Source organism: Microcaecilia unicolor, chromosome 11 (assembly GCF_901765095.1).
Source record: "Microcaecilia unicolor chromosome 11, aMicUni1.1, whole genome shotgun sequence".
Lineage (NCBI taxonomy): Eukaryota > Metazoa > Chordata > Amphibia > Gymnophiona > Siphonopidae > Microcaecilia > Microcaecilia unicolor.
Window position 1 is genome coordinate 80,164,554 of NC_044041.1, and position 19,945 is coordinate 80,184,498.

Here is a 19,945-nt window from a genome sequence, read left to right on the forward strand (position 1 = left end):
ATGGGGTCGGCCCTAGAGAAAGGGGGAATCTCCTCAGGTTGTGGTTCACTGTAAAGGAGACCATACCGACCCCTTCTGAATCCACAGGACAGGAATCAGACCTTGGACAACAGTTCTGTGTGGGCGATAAGGGAGGGTGCCCTCAAGGAGATCAGGGGCTTCTGGTTTAGTCTATATTCATCACATATCACCCAAAGTAGATCTAAAATCATTAGAGCACAGTTTTATTCCACTGAAACTCTAGTTGTATACAACTCATTATTAATTGCTGGAAAATGTTGTTTCAATACAAGACTGAAAATTATCAAAATTACTAACTTTTAAACCTAAAGTAAAAACTGGGATTAGAACCCCTAACGACAAACATGGGTTGTATCTTTGAGACACCAGCAGCTCCTGCTGGTGAGTTTCTATCCTATGCTCTTCTCTCTCTTACAGAACGCTGTATCTAGACATGGGCAAAGAGAAGTTCCAAAGCCTTTCTAGCATGAAGACCTTGCTGGCCCAGGGACTGGGTTCTGGGTTAGTAATGCTAAGGCTCTAGGCTCAGTTTCTTTATTTTATTTTATTAGACAGTTTATATACCATGCTATCCATGGTACTAGGTGGTTCACAAAAAATAACATTCATAATAACATCAAATCAAACAAAATACAAACCAAAACAAAAATTCTATTGAACAATCACTACCTAATCACTCATAAAAACAAAACTAAAAACACAATATCCGAATCCCAGCTCCCATAGGAACAACAAGCAATAATATCTCACAGCAATCTAAAAGGCAAATTGAAAAAATGTGGCTTAAGTAGTTTACGGAATTGAAGGTAATTCTTCACATTGCATGTACCCATTGGAAGGCAATTCCAGAGATTTGCTCCTTCCACATAAAATATTTTCTCTCTGGATTCATCTAGTCTAATCTGTTTTAAGGATGGAATATTTAGTAATAACTTATCAGCAAAGTGGAGAGTACACACGAAGAACAATAAATCCGTAGAGAAGATATCAAAGAAGGCGGCACCTCTCTATTTAAAGCCTTGAAAATCAAACTCAGTACTTTGAATTGAGTTCACTACTTAACTGGTAACCAGTGTAGTTTACACAACACCGGTGAAATATGTTCAAATATAGAAATTATGCTTACCACCCTTGCTGTGGCATTTTGTGCCAACTGTAAAGATTTTAACCAGTTAGGAGGCATACCCAAAAACAAAGAACTGCAATAGTCAAATATTGGCATAATCAAAGCATAGATAGAAATTTGAAAATTTTCTTCTGATAAACGATCCTTCATCCTATGCAAAACCTTAAATTAAAAAAATATCTTTTTCACCAAAGATCTGAGAGGGTTCTTGATTTCATGCAAAACTGGAACGACTAATTCACCCAACTTAAACTCAGTAGGAAAATGTAAATCTAATTGGCCAGAAAGAATCAAGATTTGAGTCTTTGTCATATTCAATTTCAGTCTATTCACAGATATCCAACTATTTATAGTCATCAAACAAATTTTCAAAAACTGAAACGATTTAACAATAGATCCTATCGTCTGCAAACAGCCTGTAAGAAACATCCAATCCTCTCAAAAGTTTACAAAGCGACAGCAAGTGTATGTTGAAAAGCATGGGTGGAAGGGCTGAACCTATCTTAACCCAAGGTGACTTATCATCAAAAACTTCCACCTTAAAACTCTATCCGAGAGGAAGGATTTAAACCAATCCAAAACCTTCCCCTGATTTCCTAAGGAGGACAAACACTCCAATAATAAACTACATTGTTCTGTATTAAATGCTGAACTACTATCTAACATGACCATAAGAAATGAAATCCTGCCCTAAAGCTATCACAGACGGAAATCAATAAGGTCTCTGTAGAATATTTAGGATGAATCATGAAATCCAAATTAGAAATCATCCAAAATAAGATTTTGTTCTAAAAAGTCCTGCAACCGATTAAAACAAAACAAAACAGTTTTTCTGAGATTTTGGAGTCTGTACGACTAACTGAGTATCCTCAGAGGAGGAAAATAAAAGCAGCATAAACCCAGATGGTGTTGGCTCAACAAGTTATCAGATTTACTCCCAATATATTTGAAACACAGGTGTATATATACCCCTCCACCCCACTCACCTGCACTGGCCCCATCTAGCTGCTAGGTGACCTAGACAAGAGCTCATGACCTCCTCTATTCCTTCAAAGTCATCTAGCTGTTGGGTCACCACTCAGCCAGGTGAATAGTACATATTTTTTCTTCCCCTTCTACTTCTCATTCTTGGCTCAGCTATGTAAAACGATGAGCGACAGCTCAACAGATAAAGCCATGTTGGTGAAAAGCAAGCCTATTTCCTACTGAGCCACCACTCAAATAACAGAGGGGTTCTTCATTTACTCCCCCTTATATCTTTCTTTCCTGGATTCAGCTGTAAAACAAATAGGGACAGCCCAGCAAGTAAAGGGTTGGAATCCACAGACTTTCTAATAGAAAACAAGACCACATCCCATGAATCACCCAGGCCCCGATGATCAATTTCCCCATGCTGTTCCAAACAGCGCTGTAAAATTAGCACCGGAACAGCATGGGGAAATAATGCACCTATGCAAATTTATGCATGCTATTAGCTTCGATCATGGGGGTACTTCTGCAGGAGGATTGTGCCTGATAACACTTGCTGCTAGAGAGTTATATAGATGATGATTCTGGTGTACTCAAGGAAACACTCTCTCTGAGGAAGTTTAGCAAGATAAAAAAAATTGCATGGCTTGGAATTTTACTGTGTGAATTTCATTGAGAGACTGATCTGTTGAATAAACTGAGAACTATGGGGCTTGCATTCAAGTCTCTAGGCAAAGGATTTGTACAGATTTCATAAGCCTTCCAGACAGTGTGATGCCAGCTTTCCTGTAAAAAAAAGCAAACCTGCATAATTAATTAGCTGAAGCAGGTGCTTTGCACAGTGCAAGAAATTGTACCCCTTTCACCCACTGCCTGTAAGATACAAAGGGAAGGAAAGGGATTTCTATATTAGGGCTTCCTAATTATGCCGCTGTGTGCAACAAGAGAATAGAGAGCTGCCTGCATCCTCTCTTCCCCTCCCCCCCCCACTCCCTCTTGTTTCTACAAGGCAACATTTGGCAGAAAGCAAAGTTTCACTCTGAAAAGGTATTCTGAAGAGAGACAAGGGGTTATTTTATTAGTGCAAGGCCATGGCAGATTCCGAAGTAGTTGAGCAGCCTGGCACAGGGGGTACATCACAAGCCATTATGGTCAGTGAGAAGGTGTCAGAAATATCCAGAAGACCACATATGCCTATGAAAGCCATAGAGATGTATAAAACTGAAGTAGAAATAAAAGGCACAGAGGCACACACAGCCTCTGCAAGGGAAAATCAGTCTCGACATTCAGGCAGCTCAAGACACAGTTCTAGAAATTCTAATTCTAGGTCTCTAAAAACGCACAGAACAAGCCATTCCAGTCAGTCTGCAACCAGTGCAGCAGTTCTCCGGGTCTCAACCAAGGCCGAGGCTGCAAAATCAAAGGTTCTTTGTAGTAAACAAGAAGCAGCCATAGAACTTGAGAAACTCAAACTGGAAGAAAAGAAAGCTGTGGCTGCCACTGCATGCTAGAAGGCAGAATTAGAAGCCGAATTAGAAGAAGACGTGAAAGCCATTATAGAATGCAAGAAGGCAGAGTTAGACATTGCCTTGAAGCTGCTCCAGCAACAGAAAGAAGCAGCTGTCCTCGAGGCCCAAGTAAAAGCAGTTGAAGAAGTCACAAGGCAAGATGGCGGGGAGAAGTCCACCACAGTGATCCACACCCTCCCACACAAACGGATGCACTACCATGGACTCTCGCTCACGGAAACCTCACAAAGGAAAACACTTCCTTTCAACTACAGACTTTGGCACTACCCAGAAATTTGGCTCAGACAAAAATTGAGCAATTATGCCCAGCAAAATACCCTGTGATTAAGCAAGAGCCACCTGAGCAGCTGCAATCCATGCCTGACTTCAGACAAACCCTAGCACACAGCTAGCCACCGGCACCTATTGCCAGCACACTAGAGCCTTCAGAGACAAAAGATCTAGCAACATATTCGGCTCAAAAAAAGATGGTGAATATGGGGCTTACCCAGTTCAATGACTGCCCTGAAAAGTATAGAAAATGGAAATCTAACTTTAAGGACACCATGGCAATTATGAAGCTCACTCCAATGCAAGAGATGAACCTCATGAGATAGTGGTTGGGAACTGAGTCATCCAATTGTGTAAAGAGATTACCAGATGCATATTTGCAAGACCCTTGAGAGGTTTGAAAGAAATGTGGGAAAGACTTGACCAGCACTATGGTAGCCCAGAAGCTATCCAACAAGCACTGAAGAAAAGAACAGTCACCCAAAGGTGACAAATAGAGATAATGATATGTTAAAGGGATTAGGAGACCTCCTCCAGGAACTGAAAGCACTCAAGGCTGATCCAAACCTTCCTGGCCTGTATTTCTTGGATACAGTTTGGGACATAAATGAGATTATATCAAAGCTGCCATATGACATAAGAGAAAAATGGTCATCAGTAGGCACCAAGTATAAAGAGGACCACCAAGAGAGGTTTCCTCCCTTCACAGGAGGGGGAGAAAAGCAAGTGGATAAGTGATAGAAGCAATGACTGGTAGCAACAAGACCCATCTACTGACTCTTATTGATTGTAATCACATACCTGATAACTAAAAAGAAATTCCTACACCAGAGGTTGATCAACACTATTGTCACCTGCAACCTATAGTTGAGTATCTGCAGCCTTTTGACCCAAATGCCAAGATCTTACTCTTGTTGGGAAAAGATGCACCAACATTGATCAGAGTTCAAGGGTCACATGCAGGTCAATGATGCCCCATATGCTTATCATCTCGCCCTGGGATGGGTGATAGTAGGCGATGTCTGCCTTAACAGGCTGAGATCAAGTATAAATGTCTACAAAACGTGCATCTTGGAAAATGGGCACACCACCTTGTTCAAGTCTTGTCCTAACCATCTGCATGTGAAGGAGGTTTACAGCTGGGAAGAACCAGACCCTATCTCAACCATTTGTCAGGATACCTCTCCACCAGATTTAGGAGAACATCTGGGGAACTTGGTGTCTGACAAAAAACCAACTCTTTCAAAAGAAGACAAAGAGTTCTTGAGAATTATGACTAAGGAATTCTACAAGGATGAATCCAATAGCTAGGCGACTCTGCAACCATTCCAGACACCCAGAACATGACTACCTAACAACAGAGAGCAAGCTCTTTCTCATCTCACTCCATACAGACTCTGAGAAGGAAGCCAGAGAGAAAACAGCATTTTAAAACATTCATGCAGAACAGGCCAGATAATGGCCATGCAGTCAGCTCCACCATTAAAAGATAATGAAGGTTGTTGGTACTTACCAACCTTTGGTGTGTATCACTCCCAAAAACCAGGCCAGATCAGGATTGTGTTTGATTCCAGTGCTCAATTTCAAGGAATCTCACTCAACAATGTGCTGCTTTCTGGGCCTGACATGATCAACAGTCTAGTAGGAGTCTTGATTCACTTCAGAAAGAACTCTATTACCATAACAACAGATATCCAGCAAATGTTCTACTGCTTTGTCGTACACCTAGACTACAGAAACTACTTGAGATTCCTGTGGTACTGTGATAATGACGTCAACCAGGAAATCATGGAACGCACAATGAGAGTTCACACCTTTGGTAATAGTCTATCGCCTGCAGTAGCAACCTTTGGGCTTAGAAGAACAGCCCAAGAAGGAGAAAGAGAATATGGCACAGATGCCAGACACTTCATTGAGAGAGACTTTTATGTAGATGATGGTTTGAAGTCCTTAACTACCAAAGGAGAAGCCATTGACTTGCTAAAGAGAACACAAGCAATGCTGGCAGAGGCCAATCTGAGACTTCATAAAATCACCTCTAACAGTCCAGAAGTTATGACAGCATTTCCTGCAGAGGCTCATGCCAAATATTTAAAGGATCTAGATCTAAAAGTAGACACCCCTTAGCTTCAGAGAATCCTTGGGCTACATTGGGATCTAAAGACAGTACTGCCCCTCAAAAAGAGATTACATCTTCATTTCATCAACCAGCTGATGAAAGATCAGACACCTATCATCAAAGTGCCATCAAAGATGCAGAACCTTAGATCATCAATGACAACTTGGAACCACTGGTTAAGTGACGCTGAATATTAGCAGCTAGCCCTGACCAAGGAATTTAACCAGTCAGCAGACAGCTAATTCGCTTTGAATATTGGGCTCTATGTGATTACACATACACATTTTATAAAGCTGTCCCAGCTCTGCCCAAATAACGAATATATCCATACATAATTTTATATGAGTCTGCTTCCATGTGGATAAATCTTTATAAACTTACACTAATCAAAACCAAAACAAATTTTAGCATTTACAACTCTGATGACCAGTTATATAGTTTTTACAGGATCATTTGTGTGTGTGTGTGTGGGGGGGGGGGGGGGGGGGGGGGGTTGGACTAATCATAGTTGTTGGGTTTAATTATCTATATTTGGGGGAGTGGGGGAGGGGGAGTGTCCAGGACTCTGAAAGAAAATTGAGGGTAGGGAGCACAAGACTTAATACCCTTCCATAGGCCTTGATGGGGATTAGAGTAGGGATTGCAGCAACAAACATATAAAGGACAAAATGATCTGCCCCAAGCTACTGCTGAAATTGAGAAACAGAAGTCAATGTCTCTTTCTTCATGGTATAGTACAAGGTGCTGTCACTGTGGTCTAATTCTATTTTATGTATTATGTATTTTCTGAAGCTTTAAAAAAATGTTTCATTTATAATTTAAAATAAGCAAACTGCCTGTCGCTATTCTTCCTGTCCAGAGCAGCCCCCCCCCCCACCTCTCCCCACAAATGCAGCTTCTCTTCCATCCCACTGATCTTTTTCTAAGAAAGCTTATGGAAGTTTTAAAAGTTTCTCTAGCTCCCAGCATTTACACAGAAAAAAAAAGTAATCACAGCTCAGAGTGAGATCTGTCAAGAATGAGCAACAATGAGTTGAAAGCTCAGCTGGTGCTGTGCACTGGATTAATGTCCTCAAAATCCGTCTCTCCATTGTAAGAGGTGCCCTGAGGATCTCAGAATGTGAAGCAAGTGTCTTTATCAAGCAGTTTTTAAAATCAAAAGCATCCTTTACATTTACAAAGCACAAAGGAGACACACAGACAGGCTTTCAATCACCATGAATCCAACCACCCTGATGTATCACTTTCAAGTTCATTTACACAGCCTATCAAAGTGCAGTCTTCCCCCACCCTCCATTTCTAATCTTTTAGGAGTCACCTAAGATACCATCGCCAGCCATAGGTGCCAACATTTGAAAACAACTGGGGATGTCAATCGCATAACGAATTACCCCTCCCTGGAAAGAAGCTTGCTCAATATTGGGGTGCTCAGCACCCACAGAGCTGGCTCTTATACCTCCAGCCAGCTCTTCCACAGTGTTTTGTCATCCTGCACTCCACCCTTACCACCCCTCCCTCTCCACCTCATCCCATCCAGCATTGAGCATGCAAGCAGGTAAGCGACACCAGGCACAGTAAAGACAGAAAAAAAAGAGATTTTGTTTGGGACAAAGATCAACAGCAAAGGGTTACAATGCAACTTTATTGGTTTCCCCCACCCCCATTGAAAGGAAGAGACTGAGAAACACAGGAAGGTCAGCAAATTACAGAAAGCATAAAGAACACCCCCTCTGCCAAAAATAAAAAAAACCCAGAAAGATTTGAGGCACAAGAAACAGAACAGCATTAGAATATATAAAATAGCAAATCCTTACATCTGTGTGGCAGGGAAGCTTCACTCTGCTCTGGAGGAAAGAACATGGGTTTATATATTTAACAACTTTGAAAAAAAAGGTGGGAACCAACATCCACTCCCTCCCTCCACCCCCTTTCATCATTCCTCCCTCTTCCCCCAACATGTGTGCATTCAAAATCTTTTCATAAGCCTCTTCAGGTGACTTCATGTCACTTAAAAGTCTTTCCCCAGTTCCTTTAAACATATCAGGAAATAAAATACAAACCCCTGCAGATTGTGATACATTTTACTAGACCAGAGCAGAATAATGGTTATGAATGAGTACGATATGACTGTCTCCCCATGGAGACTGCAAAGCCCATGTACATCATTGAAGGTCTCTGGATAATTTTTTCACTTGTCCAATAAAAGTTATCACTGGCCTTGAGAAAAAGGCAAACAGGCTAAAAAACACCTAGTGAGAAGTCTTCCAATCATTCCCTACTATCTTCTTGTCACAACTGGACCATGACCAAAAACCATCACTGCTCAAACTGGATAAACACTGATCCACAAGGAGCAGTAGACAGCTGGTAGGTGAAAAGGTAGGTGGTGCAGCAACAAAGACGGGGCCGATTCAGAAAGCAGCCATGGGCTTAGCTGCAGGGTTACCGCCGCAGGTTGAATGCCAAGCAATGCAGAGAGGAATTGTGTGCAGGTGTTAGCCTACGCGGTAAAACACAGCCGCAGCCTGAATAAAAATCTATGCTAATTAAGGTATTCTGTGCAGTGCAGAGAGTAAGTACACTGCCCATTTTTCACAAGCGCACAATATGAGAATATTTTCGCCATGTCCGGGGCTTCATGAAAGGCTTTGCGAAGAGGATTTCTTATCAATCCTTCACATTTAAGCGCTGGTTTTGCAAGTGGAAGGAAGCCCATGCAAGTTTTAAAGGCAGATGGTAAGCAGCAAACATGTGCACGTGTCAGAACAAAACTGAAAGTGAAGGCACATATCGGTGCCTGTTCTGCGCATAAAAATGAGCCTCTCATAAATTTCAAGTGCAGACAGTTTATGGGAGTCTCATATTTAGGCACAGAAAACAAGCGATAATATGTGCTGACACTTTTGGTTTTGGTTTGGACACGCGCACAAGAAGCCACCCTTACCATAACATCTTGTGCGTATGCGTCCAGTATACTCCTCTCACATTTGAGGCAGAGTTTCCATGCATAAAATCTGCATATAATTAACTTACTGCATTCCGCAGTATTGCATTCATGGTTGATGCCACACACTCAAAACACCCGCATAAGGCTCTACTGTGAGCCTTACTGCATCGGCCCCAGGTTTAGTTTTGCTCTTCCTTCCATTTACCTTTTCCCTTCCACTCTATCCACTTCCATCATTCCTCCTTCCTGAACTCCTCCACATCCCCTACCATCATCCTTCTCCAGTAACGTTAAGCCCCTGCAACCAAGAAGCCTCATCAAAGACATTTCTGCACAGTCTCTCATTGGCCACTGGCAAACTTTGTGGTCCAGTTGTGACAAGAAGATAGAGAAAGCATGTGTGCATACCCTGACTTTCAGAACTCCCTTAGGAAGCCATACCCGCAAATACTGGCACCTCTTACGTCTGTGGGAACTTTTTCAGACTACAACAATGCATCTAGTTTTGCAAACACAAAACTATGTGCATTGCTGTAATCGCCACCCGATCCCACCCCCTCCCAAGTGTGGTGAACCAATGTGTTTTTATTTAGTTACTTTCAGAACAGGTAAGAGCTCAGTTCTATGGGCAAAGCACTGTTTTACCTGGAAAATTGGCTTTGAAAAGCACCCACCAAAAGGAGAAAAAAGGACAAACTAAGTAATCAAAATACACTTCTACAAGAACTGTTTTAACCTTAACCCTCTGTATTAAGGGCATCACTCCCTGTTTTTCCTATTCTTTTGCAACTGCTGTTATGAAATCTGTCTACTATGTAGTCAGGGCATAATTTGTCAAATGTAATTAAAGCATTAACAAGCTTTTTTGGGGGAGGGGGAAAGGGCAGAGCTCTTTTGGGCTTTCAGTTCAATCAGAATCAAGGCCAGAATTCAGTGCTATGCCTTTCACATGCAAATACTCATAGATTTTCCCCATAATTTTGCATCCTTTTCCAAGAAATCCAGTAACAGTCTGGAACCCTATAATCATGAGCCCTAAATCTGTCCGCTAAGTGTCACCATTGCATGATGACTGCTACTTCCTTCCCCTCCAACAGTGGCTGCAAATGTTGCCTCTGTTGTACCTGCAACCCTGGCTGATCCATAAGAACATAAGAATTGCCCTAATGGGTCAGATCAAAGGCCCATCAAGCCCATTATCCTGTCTCCTACAGTGGACAATCTAGGTCACAAGTACCTGACAGAATCCTCATAAGTAGCCTAATTCCATGTTACCTACCCCCCCCCCCCCCCCAGCCACTTTCCCTAGGTTTACCTTAATAACGGTTTATGGACCACCTCCAGGAACTTATTCAAACCTGTTTTAAACCCAGCTACCCCATTTGCTTTTACCACATCTTGTGGTAATGAGTTTTAGAGCCAGGGATCCAGGAAGCAGAAGTCCTCACACCCAAGAAATAAACCCAGGTCTTCCACAGAGGACTGCCACTGAGCCCTAGCATTCAGTTCTCATGTAAGTTTTAAATGCAAGTTTTACAGCCCCCAACATTCTACCTACTTAACATGCTCTTGAAATCACACTGCCATGACATAGGAATAATGCTCTCTTTTATTCCACAGAATTTTAATTCAGAAGCTAATTGCTCCCACATTATTACTCCTAAGCATAAATCCCACCTTTAGGTATGTTTTGTATGTTACTGTAGGCTGCATAAAGAACGGTGAAAGAAACAGCTAACGATGTTAATTATACGTAAGTGCTAAATACAAGCAAGCAGCCTGGATTTTATAGCAGGCTACAAGTAAATGGTGGATTGCAAAGCCAAAAGAAGAGATATGCTGTTAACCTCAATTAGGAATTGTTTTATTTATTTATTTGTTGCATTTGTATCCCACATTTTCCCACCTATTTGCAGGCTCAATGTGGCTTACATTATGACATAGTGGCGATCGCCATTTCCGGGATGAGAAATACAAAGTGGTATTGCATTAAAGTTCATACATGATAGAGTAAATTATAGAGTAAATTAAGCAGTCAAGTATATAAAGTTCGTTTCCGGCATGAGAGATAGAGTGGTAGTGCGTTAGAGTTCATTAGTGACAGAGTGAATGAAGCAGTCAAGTGTAAAGAATTCGTTTTTTGTCTGATTTTGGTGGAGTTTCGTTGCCTAGTATTTAGGATGGATCATGGTGGTATGCCTTTCTGAACAGGTTGGGTTTTAGTGATTTTCGGAAGATTGTTAAGTCGTGCATTGTTTTTATGACGTTTGGCAGTGCATTCCATAGTTGCGTGCTTTTGTAGGAGAAGCTGGATGCATATGTTGATTTATATTTAAGTCCTTTGCAACTGGGGCAGTGGAGATTCAAGAATGAGCGTGCTGACCTTTTTGTGTTCCTGGTTGGTAAGTCTATTAGGTTTGACATATAGACTGGGGCCTCGCCGTGAATGATTTTATGGAATGGCATAGCCCGTTAACTCTCAACTACTACTAAAATTTATTCCCAGGATAACTTCCTGACACCCCACCCCCTTCCTATTGCTCACGTTTTACGGGCACACTTGATCCAACTTTACAACCTCACACAGAAGTAATGATAGGTACAAAACTAATCCATTTGCCTGCTTATAATCGAACGAGAAAAACGCCCAAGTTCCGACCTAAATCGGGAGATGGACGTTTATCTCACAAAAATGAATAAAGCGGTATAATCGAAAGCCGATTTTTGGACGTTTTCAACTGCACTCCGTCGTGGATGCGGACAAAGTTGATGGGGGCGTGTCAGAGGTGTGGCGAAGGCGGAACTGGGGCGTGGCTATCTGCCGAACAAAGATGGATGCATTTCACCGATAATGGGAAAAAAGTATGCGTTTTTAGCTAGAATTTAGGACACTTTTCCTGGACCCTGTTTTTTCACGAATAAGGCCCCAAAAAGTGCCCTAAATGACCAGATGACCACTGGAGGGAATCGGGGATGACCTCCCCTGACTCCCCAAGTGGTCACTAACCCCCTCCCACCACAAAAAAATGATGTTTCACAACTTTTTATTTTCACCCTCAAATGTCATACCCAGCTCCCTGGCAGCAGTATGCAGGTCACTGGAGGAGTTGTAAGGGGGTGCAGTGGACTTCAGGCAGGTGGACCCAGGCCCATCCCCCCTACCTGTTACAATTGTGCTGCTTAATGCTTATTAGTCGTCCAACCCCCCCAAACCCACTGTACCCACATGTAGGTGCCCCCCTTCACCCCTTAGGGCTATAGTAATGGTGTAGACTTGTGGGCAGTGGGTTTTGAGGGGGATTTGGGGGGCTCAACACACAAGGGAAGGGTGCTATGCACCTGGGAGCTCTTTTACCTGTTTTTTTGGTTTTGTAAAAGTGCCCCCTAGGGTGCCCGGTTGATGTCCTGGCATGTGAGGGGGACCAGTGCACTACGAATCCTGGCCCCTCCCACGAATAAATGTCTTGGATTTATTCGTTTTTGAGCTGGGCGCTTTCATTTTCCATTATCGCTGAAAAACAAAACGCCCAGCTCACACATTGTTGAATAAAACATGGGCGTCTATTTTTTCCCAAAATACGGTTCGGTCCACCCCTTCACGGACCCGTTCTCGGAGATAAACGCCCATGGAGATAGGCGTTTTCGTTCAATTATGCCCCTCTTGGTGACATTAGCCTATGAGAACCCTATTAGTATAGTAGATGACAAAAGATAGAGCCCTTTGAAGTCTGCCCAGTTATTCCAGTTCTCACTGCTAAGGATACATCCAAGCTGCCATACACAGAAACATGGCTGCTTGTAGCAGCGGCATATTCCTTCAAGGTACATGTGCTGCATATGTACCCCCTGTCAGTTTATGTGTATTCTCCTACCTGTCCTCCAAGGGCACTTCCCTTCCTCACTTCCCTTCCCGGCAAAGCTCCTCCCCCCCCCCCCCCCCCCCCCCTGGGAGTATGCCCTCAAATCACCTGTGCTCTAGTCTTTGCCCGGGCAGCAGCACTCCTAGGCTACCAGCGCCTGCACCAGGACTTTCTCTCACTCTGAACCATCCCATCCCTTCTGACATCCTTTCAAAAATGCCCCTCTATGTTACTGTGTCTGTGAGTACAAGAGTGAATATATGTCTGTTTTTATTTCTCCAGTGCTGCAGTGCATGCCGAGATTGATTTCTTGGGGGTTCCTAGTTCAATTTTTGTTTTCATATTTCTCCTTCTAATTTGTGACCCTTTGCTCTGTATTTGGTAAGAATCTATGTTGTGTGTGTGTGTGTTGTGTGACTGAGGTGTGGTATTCCATTTGCATGTAGCTTCTGTGTAGAGATCTGCAGCAGCCCCACTTAATCTGTTTTACTAATAGTAGGTGCATTGGTGTTTAAGGGTCCAGTAATATTTGTAGTGTTTGAATCATAGGATTAATGTTACTGTGGCATGACATGTTTGCTACAGGTATGTTGATATAGGATTTTTATCAGGTTGATATAGGATTTTTATCATTATTTCACAACCTACCTGGTAGTGGAAAATTTTATGTTGCTATTGCTCAGATGACGAGAATCAGAATATTTTTATATGGTGAATTTCATAGAGAAACGTCTTAGTTCTGATCTGCACCTGTTGTTCGGTGCAGGTTGGATTTTATGGATGTAGACAATATTTACATTTAACTCATCAGAACCCCCCCTATGATTGTAGTTATAAGGATAAGTCAACCCCTCCCCCCATTCCTGGTGCCTTGGAGGGCACAAGGGGGCATATAGGTAGGGCATCGGGGTATAGCACAAGGGGTGGAACACAGGGTGGGGCACTAGGGGACAGAGCACTAGGTGCACTATCTCATCCCTTGCCTCAGGCAGCAGATTGCCTTAGGCCTCCCTGAGCATTGTTGTCATACATGGCTGCTGCTGCTTGGAGTATCAAGTGGGTCTTCAGTCCGTCGCTGTTCAGTTATATAGGCCTTGCATACACCACTGTTTCCTGATCTGCCACTGCAGCAGCACTGCAGCTCTGAGGCCTGCCTCCATGGCCTGCAGAAGTGCACTAGTAAAGCTTCGACTCTGTCCTCCTCTACACTTTACTGTGTGCCATGACCTGCCCAGAGCCAGGACCTGACCCGGGAGCGTGCAGCGTGGCTCGGTCTTGTGCTTCATCCTGAAATAAAGCCAGGGCCTCATCAAAGGCTTTTCTTTGCTCTGACTGCAGCAAGGCTCTCTGCAGAAGTGCAAGTCAGAGCCAAAGCAGCTCTCCCTCAATCCCTCTACTGGTGCCCAGGTAAACATTTTAAAAACTGTATTATTTTAAACATCTACAAGAGAAGGGTGGGGGAGGGGTGGGAAGGGAGATGCTGAGCTATGGGAGGTTGGGAAGAGCAGGGGAGATGCTGAGATGTGGGTGCGGTTGGGAGGGATAGGGGCAAGGGAGATTCCGGGCTATGGGTGGGAGTGGTTTGGAAGCCCCCCCATGTGAACTCTGGGCCCACCAAAAATGTCAGATCTGGTTAAACCACTGCTCTGCTTTCAAGGACGTGAACAGTGTATTTGCATTTGTTAGTAAAGAAGGAAGAGCAGAGTGGGAGAAAGAAGATATCATGAGTATCATATCTAAGTTATCTGAATGATCTAATGTGTGTGTACTAGGTGTTTCACTGCTATTATGCTGTATTGTATCTATGTTATATGAATGTTCTTCCATGCTGCCTATTATGATATCATTTGTATTGTTGTGACATTTATCATATTTCTATGATTGTTTTTTCAATGCTGTTAAATGTGCATATTTCTGATACAGTATCATGTTAGTCCTGTTTCTAGGTTTCATTTTGTCATCTCCAAGTTTATATTTATGCTTACATTTGGTCATTTTACTATTGTTATGCTGTTAACTAATCTGTAAGCTTTATATTAAACTGTACCTGCTGTACACCAACTTGGCTAGAATTTCCTCATAAAGGTGGCTAATAAATCCCAATAAATAAATAAATGGAGCACAGGCACTTGAGCCTGGCCCTATGCAACAATTAAGGCAACTCCCATCATATGGCCAAGTACGATGTGGGCTGGCAGTACCGTCTATGCTCCCATTGATTTGGGGAGGAGATGATATGTATGCCACTGGAGGAAAGGGTGTAGAAAGACAATGGCTGGGGTGAGCAGCACTTAACCCTAACACCTTCCTGTCTTATTCTGCCAAACCCTCCACCTCCATCATAAGAAAAAACAAAAATTAGTTGAACCCTGGAACACAGGGTCCATCACAGTCATTATGCCTGAGGGGCCCAGATTATCTGCTTACACCACTGTTTCAGACCAGTTCTTCTCAAAGAGGGTTCCTGTCTCTTAAATGGTATACACCCTGTGCTCTCACTTTCTGCAGAATGACATTTTACTGATATAATTTTGGTTCCACAGGTCGAGCTTCATAGGTGACAATTTCTGCAGAGCTGGGTTTCCACAAATAACAGCCCAGTGATACCATCACTCCCACTTCAAACATCAGCAAATACTTCACTCTTTGCAAACAATTCCAAGGGTTTTTTGATTACTTAGCAAGTCCGTTTACTAGATATTTTTACTTTGCATCAGCTTTGAGCATGCCAATGTGTTTGTTCCACTCTCTCTTGATTAACAGACAAACCCTTTTTGATATGGGCATTATAAGGGTAATTTAAAAAGCCATTTCCAGGGGTAAAACAGTGCATTACCTACAGAATGGGCTTTTACAATATTGCTCACCCTTTATGCTGGTGAACTCATTTGCATAATGCATGTGCGTTCACAAGTTCACCCCTGCAGTGTGAGGCATTGCTGGGGGGGGGGGGGCAGAAGGGTAGGGGCAGAAATGTTTTTACTTGTGTGTGTGTTTTGTGAGGAGGAGTAGCCTAATGGTTAGCGCAGTGGGCTGAGAACTGGGGAAACTGGGTTTACTTCCCACTACAGCTCCTTGTGAACCTGGACAAGTCACTTAACCCTCAAATGTGCCAGGTACAAAGCTTAGATTGTGAGCCCAGCATGGATACAATAAGTACCTGTATGTAATATGTAAATTGCTCTGATTGTACCACAGAAAGGTGGTATATCAAGAATCTAATAACATTTTAACTTAAAAATGAATCCACACAACTTAATAGGTGTAAATGCATGCAGGCATACTTATATCTAGAGAAAACGAGGCTGAAACTCCTCATTTGACCACTAGAAAGGAGGAGTAGAAAATGGCTTTACAAATATATGTACCTCGCCAAAGACTTCAGCAGTGCTACTCAATGAGAATAACTTGTCTCATCAAGATTTAGGGACCATCATCGACACAATGGTCGTGCCTAAATCTTGATGAGACAAGTTATCCTCATTGACTAGCACTGCTGAGGTCTTTGGCAAGGTATTATACTAACTCTCTGCTGTCCATTCCAGCATCATTACATAAAGTGAGCATTTGTGAGCTGGTGTTTTAATTATTTAGCCATCAGGTGTGAGGTGAATATATGCGGCACCCAAAGAGTCAGTCATCATCTTGTGAGCTAATCCACAAGACTCAAGGGCCTTGACTCTTTATCTTCATCATAGTGCTGGTTTGACTCTTCATTTGGGTTTACTTGATTAAGACGGTCATTTTATAACAGGAAGGCCAAGGATATAAAGGTCCTGGAGCTTATGCCAGTGTTCTATAATGAAGAGTAGGTGCACTCATGGAATAGCATAAGTGGCAGGAGCGGACATTCACACGAGCTCCAGAGCAGCTGTACATGTCCACACCAATGTTTGTCATGGGCGCATGTCATTTATAGTAGTTTATAATTTACATGTCATGCTTGTGAATTCCACCCAAACTCCAACCCTGTGCACAGCCACCAGCAAAGTATGCGCCATCACACAGAGATGTCAAGTTACCCAATTTCAGGCTGGAGAATTTCTGGCCAGTCCTGGGTTTGAACTTATATGCCAAAGCAGTGTGGGATTTTTAGTGTCTGGTCCTGTTTATTGAAATCAGTGCTGCAAACCCCATAATCCACCAGATTGGGGTGGTCAGAAATGCAGGACTATCTCAACATCTCCAGCCTGGAACTGAGTAACTTGGCATCTATGCATCATGTCATGGTACATACTTTTCAACTAGTCGGTATTCTGTAAGGGATCATTTTTCACACATATGTTGGGTGGTAACGTATGCTTTTACATGTTCAAAATATCTCAAAGGGGGTGCATAATTTACTGCTTAAAGTATGACGCCCCTTTTAGAATTACCCTACAAATGTGGGTGGATTTTCAATCTTGTAAAACCAGTACATTCCCACTGAAGGAGAATGAAGTCAAGTGGACTCATTACCTTCTCTAGTCCTTTGCCGGGGTTTCTCAAGAACGTCCCCTGTAGAAACATGCCACAATGATCAACAATTCAAATACAAGACTGCCACATGAACAAGAGCGCACACAGGACTCATCTACCAAGGTACTCACAAGGAGCACTTAGAGGGAATTCTATAAATAGTGCTCAAAATTCGGCACCAGAAAAAACTCAGCGTTAAGCATTATTCTATAGAGGGCACATTCCCTTCACAGAATAGTGCTTAGAACAGATTCCCATACCCAACTATGGGTGCTGGACTTATGCCAAATGAAACCTGGTGTAAATCCTGGAACACAAGTTGGGTGCGGATCCCCCATATCATAGAACACCTGGCCCAACTTTTTGGAATGCCCCTGATCCACCCATGCCCCTCCCATGGCCTCGCCCCCTTTTGGGTTGTGCACTATCGACACCCAGCGTTATAGAATAGCGAGCAGCCAGATGTGCGCACAAATCCTAATTGGTGCCAATTAACATCAATAGTGTCCAGTTGTTGCTCGTTAATGACCTGTTTTCCAATTAAGTTGCGTGCGCATCCTGGATTGATGCCCAATTTTGGACACCATATATTGAATCTGGGGGTTAGTGTCCAACATCAAGCCAAGCATCTTTTTCCCCCCTTATTGCCTTTGGGTCCAACAGGAGGTCCAAAGTTATTAGCTGCTTCAGTGCCCTCTCCCCCTCCTCCAGTAGAATGGCAATTAGGTGAACAGGTGTCGTGTATCTGAGTGCATGAGTGTGTGTGAGTGTGCAAGAGGTGTAAGGAACTGTTCATCTGTCAACCTTTTCTCTCTCCCTCTATTCTACCCCTCAATCCAGCAACTGCCCCTTCCCCACCTGCAGCCAGCAGCTCCCATCTCACTGAAACCTCCCTCCCCCCTCTCTGGTCTACCTTAGAATGTGTACTGCCCAGAGGTCAACAGCAGCAGCAGTGATTTGCATACGCTACCTGCGCCTGTCCCTCCGTTGTGTCCCTCCCTTGCAAATATGACCATATACACAAATGCAACCAGACCAAGGTGAAGGTGCAGGTTATGTACAGAAGTCTGATAACATACAAATAAATAAATATATACTGATTCAGTGGTAGAAACTGACCTTGGCGCATTAGTGGAAACAAGTTCTTACAGTGCAGGCAGCCATCGGACTGGGAATGGTGGTAGGGGGTACAAATACCTTTGGGGAGATGAGAGGATGCTGCACCCTGCATGTTTGTTTGGTCCAGACAAATTAGGCAAACAAAGGAAAACAACAAGGTCCGGATGAAAGCTGACAGACAGAGGCACTAACAGGTGGGTAAACAGGAGGACCACAGGAAGCAGAAGCACTCAGACCAGATACCCATTACTATAACAAAAAGAAGCACTGCATCCGAGCTAGATGCTCCAGATCACTGCAGGTAGGGCTGTCATGCTATTTCTGGAGCAACAAGGCCACTGGCTGAACCATCAAAGAAAATAACGGTTACTTGTTAAGTTCTGCTTAGAAAGATCTGATTAAGCTGTATCCTTGTAGGGCTCAACATAGGTGAGGTCTTGTAGGTGACAGTACAGCCTTCTCCTTTCAGTATCAAAAGTGCACAAGCAAGCAAGATCAGCCATTTAGCATGTTCTCAAATTGTCTAAAAGATTTTCTTTCTACATTGCCACCTGAACCACTGGGCAGACCACACTTATAATTTCTATGGACTCAAGAATGGGAGGGAGGGGGGAGAAACTTCAATTATGCACGTGGAACTTTCTTACCTGACTTAAATATGCCCCAAGGAACATCTCCTTCATGCAGCTAACTACATTTTACCCACCAAGAAAGGGATGCTTTTCTTCCCTTTGGATCAAGCCAGCTATGGCCTTCTATGACCAGCTAGCTCATTCTGAAACCTATCTTCTAAATTTAATTCTGTGAATTCAACAACTTAAAAAAAAAGCAAAAGGATCCAATGATGTTATGGGTTGCAGACCATATGACCCGGAAATCATGACATAGACACATCTTTGTAACTCAAAGATCTACTTTTCATTAAATAAGCCTTCATTTGAAAATTGAGGAGGACTTAGTGATAGGATATAAAGCACTGAAATATGAAGGCTTGCCCATGATACATGATAAATCAGCTTCAATACAGAATCATTTCTTGGGCAATCAGATTAAGTTTACATCAAAGCTTTTGGAATTTTAAGAGATATTCCATATTTTCTCTTCACTACTGCTCTTTCTGACGGAGACAGGAAAGAAAGCAGGGGGGTTCAAGGAACAAATGCCACCCAATATTCATAGAGTGCCACTGGACAACTCTAAATACAGGAAACAATCTGCAGGAAAAGGAAATTACTCTTTGCAAAGACTTTTAAAAGCTGCCACCCAATCAGCTTAGCGACAGAAGGGCACAGCACATGAGCAGGGAGGAAGGAACTGAGAGAAACCATGGAGTAACGTGGAGAAAAAACAGGTGTGGGGATTGCGTGCAGCCACACATAACAAGGATTGGTTGACTGGAGTCAAAACATAGCAGACAGAGAGACAGACAGAGAGCTTACTTACTATCATCTGCCGTTGTCGGGAAAAAAGAACAATTAAAAAAACCATCACAGAGGTGTCACTGCACATCATGAACCCACCAATTAG

At 42.9% G+C, this 19,945-nt stretch overlaps 1 protein-coding gene across 1 annotated transcript in view; it reads right to left on the reverse strand.

Moving 5' to 3' along the window:
• Positions 1-19,945, reverse strand: part of LOC115480934 (protein unc-13 homolog A-like) — a 195,716-nt gene that overhangs the window by 16,325 nt on the left and 159,446 nt on the right. Inside the window, 3 exon segments of the mRNA XM_030219919.1 lie at positions 7,849-7,878; positions 17,300-17,338; positions 19,862-19,867. Coding sequence (XP_030075779.1) covers positions 7,849-7,878; positions 17,300-17,338; positions 19,862-19,867 — 75 coding nt within the window.